Genomic DNA, 2,129 nt, shown 5'->3' on the forward strand with positions numbered 1-2,129 from the left:
CTGGGGAGAATTGGGAGTGGGAGTCATATCTGGGAAGCACCTATCAACAAAATTGCCCCAAGGACTTTAGGGGACCAGGATATATCACTACACTTGTTGTCGATACAGGTACCAGCTATACTAACATGTGAACAAGAGGGTGGGAGTACAAAGGAGTCAGGGAATTGGGTCTCATAAAGGTTTTATCAAACAATTGCAGCTGGACAGCTGACTTCAAAGATGGGTTCATATAGAGATGATCCAGTCTATGATCCCGATGAAGGGGAAATTAAGTTTGTGTATAGCATTGAAGGCTGTCGTCCTTGATCTGCATCAGTAGAGGGGATTTTTTTTCCACAGGGAGTTCCATCAGCTAATAAGTTCACAGACCCATACCAGACCAAATCCTGGTCTGTAGGTTTTTGTTTTTTTTTCTATAAACGACTGCATACATGTCAACTTTTATTGTGAATCCTCTCTTTGACCATAGGAACACCTGCCCAGCAGCTTCTTAAGGGCCCCAGTTACTTCCTTGTTTCTCAGGCTATAGATCATAGGATTGAGCATGGGTGTGATCATGGTGTAGAAAGCAGAGACTACTTTATCTTGCTTGGAAGAGTGGTATGCCTGGGGTCTTATGTACGTGACCATGGCTGCCCCATAGAAAAGGGTGACGACTGTCATGTGGGAGGAGCACGTGGCAAATGCCTTTTTTCTTCCCTCAGCGGAGCGCATTTGGAGAACTGCCACCAGAATCCGTAAGTAGGAGGCAGAGATGACAGAGAAAGGCAAGAGCAGCATGAGGACACAGCAGACGTAGATCATGGATTCGTAGAGGGAAGTGTCGGCACAAGCCAGCTTGAGGATAGCGGGCACCTCACAGAAGAAGTGATCGATCTCTTTCGAGCCACAGTAGGGAAAATGGAGAGTAAAGACAGCTTGGATTAACCCATCTATCAGACCGAAGAGCCAAGAAAAGGCCACCATAAGCCAACAGATGCGCTGGTTCATGACCAAGGAGTACCTGAGTGGATTGCTGATGGCCACATAGCGGTCATAGGCCATGAAGGCCAGCAGGAAGCACTCGTCCCCAAGGAGGGTGAGGAAGAAGAGGATCTGCAACCCACAGCCTGTGAAGCTGATGTAGCCCCCGCCCGAAAGGAAGTCCACAGCCATCCGAGGTACGACGGTAGAGATGAGCATGAGGTCCATGCACGAGAGCCAGCTGAGGAAGAAGTACATTGGACTGTGGAGCCGAGAATCAATGTTGATGAGCAGGATCATGAGGCCGTTACCGGTCAGTGCCACCAGGAACATGATCATGATGAGGGAGAAGAGGAAGTGGTGGAGCGGAGTGTGACTGAAGAGGCCCAGAAGGACGAAGTGAGTGATGAAGGTCTGGTTGCCGCTCCATTCCATGATTCCAGAGCAAGGGGTAGATGAGAGGGAGGGAAGAACCTGAGAAAAGGAGATATGGAGGAGATCTCAGAGGTGAGAAATGACATACTATATGAGGAAAATGCTCCATTTACATAACAGTTTGCATTTATAAAACTCAAAGGTTTAAAAACATATCACAAATATTAATTTATCATCTGCTTACAAAAACTCACTGAGGCAGGCACGATTATAATCCTCATTTTTCTCAGGCACGCATCCAGTACAGGGCTAAGGTTGGATTCAAACCCAAGACTTCTTGATGTTAGGGTCAATACTCTGTCCATTGTACTACTGAGTTGCCTTATTATTATTATAGCTTATAGTCATGTAGCATTTTAGGTTTATAAAGCACTTTCCTTGCAACAACTGTGTGAGGGTAAGTGTTAAAACCTGTTCAATTATGTTCATAAAGGTTAAAAAGATACAAGAAGAAAAAGCATTGCCCCTTTAAAAAAAATTCTAGTAAGAGATTGCCAGGGTGGAGAAAATGACAGCAGCTAGCTGCAGGACAACAAAACTACCTCAACATCAAGAGAACTTGATTCTATTTGATTTTGGCTTGCCCTCTCCTAGTTTATTGACTTTTTGGATTTGGGACCACTTGCCTGCAACTTGTATTACCTTATTAAAGAGATCTGAGGCATTGGAGGTATAGTTAGAAAGAACACTAAACTTGGAGAAGGAAGATCCAACTTTCAATTTCACTTCAA

At 44.9% G+C, this 2,129-nt stretch overlaps 1 protein-coding gene across 1 annotated transcript; it reads right to left on the minus strand.

Annotated features, from left to right (window-relative positions):
• Positions 1 to 441: 441 nt before the first annotated feature.
• On the minus strand, positions 442 to 1,398 carry LOC123246332 (olfactory receptor 56-like). Its single transcript, XM_044675243.1, has one exon. The coding sequence runs from the start codon at positions 1,396 to 1,398 to the stop codon at positions 442 to 444; it is 957 nt and encodes a 318-aa protein (XP_044531178.1).
• Positions 1,399 to 2,129: the final 731 nt, after the last annotated feature.

The sequence above is a fragment of the Gracilinanus agilis genome, chromosome 4 (genome assembly GCF_016433145.1).
Source record: "Gracilinanus agilis isolate LMUSP501 chromosome 4, AgileGrace, whole genome shotgun sequence".
Classification (NCBI taxonomy): domain Eukaryota; kingdom Metazoa; phylum Chordata; class Mammalia; order Didelphimorphia; family Didelphidae; genus Gracilinanus; species Gracilinanus agilis.

Coding starts and splice junctions, on each gene's coding strand:
- LOC123246332 (XM_044675243.1), bottom strand. CDS start 1,398: ATGGAATGGAGCGGCAACCAGACCTTCATCACTCACTTCGTCCTTCTG.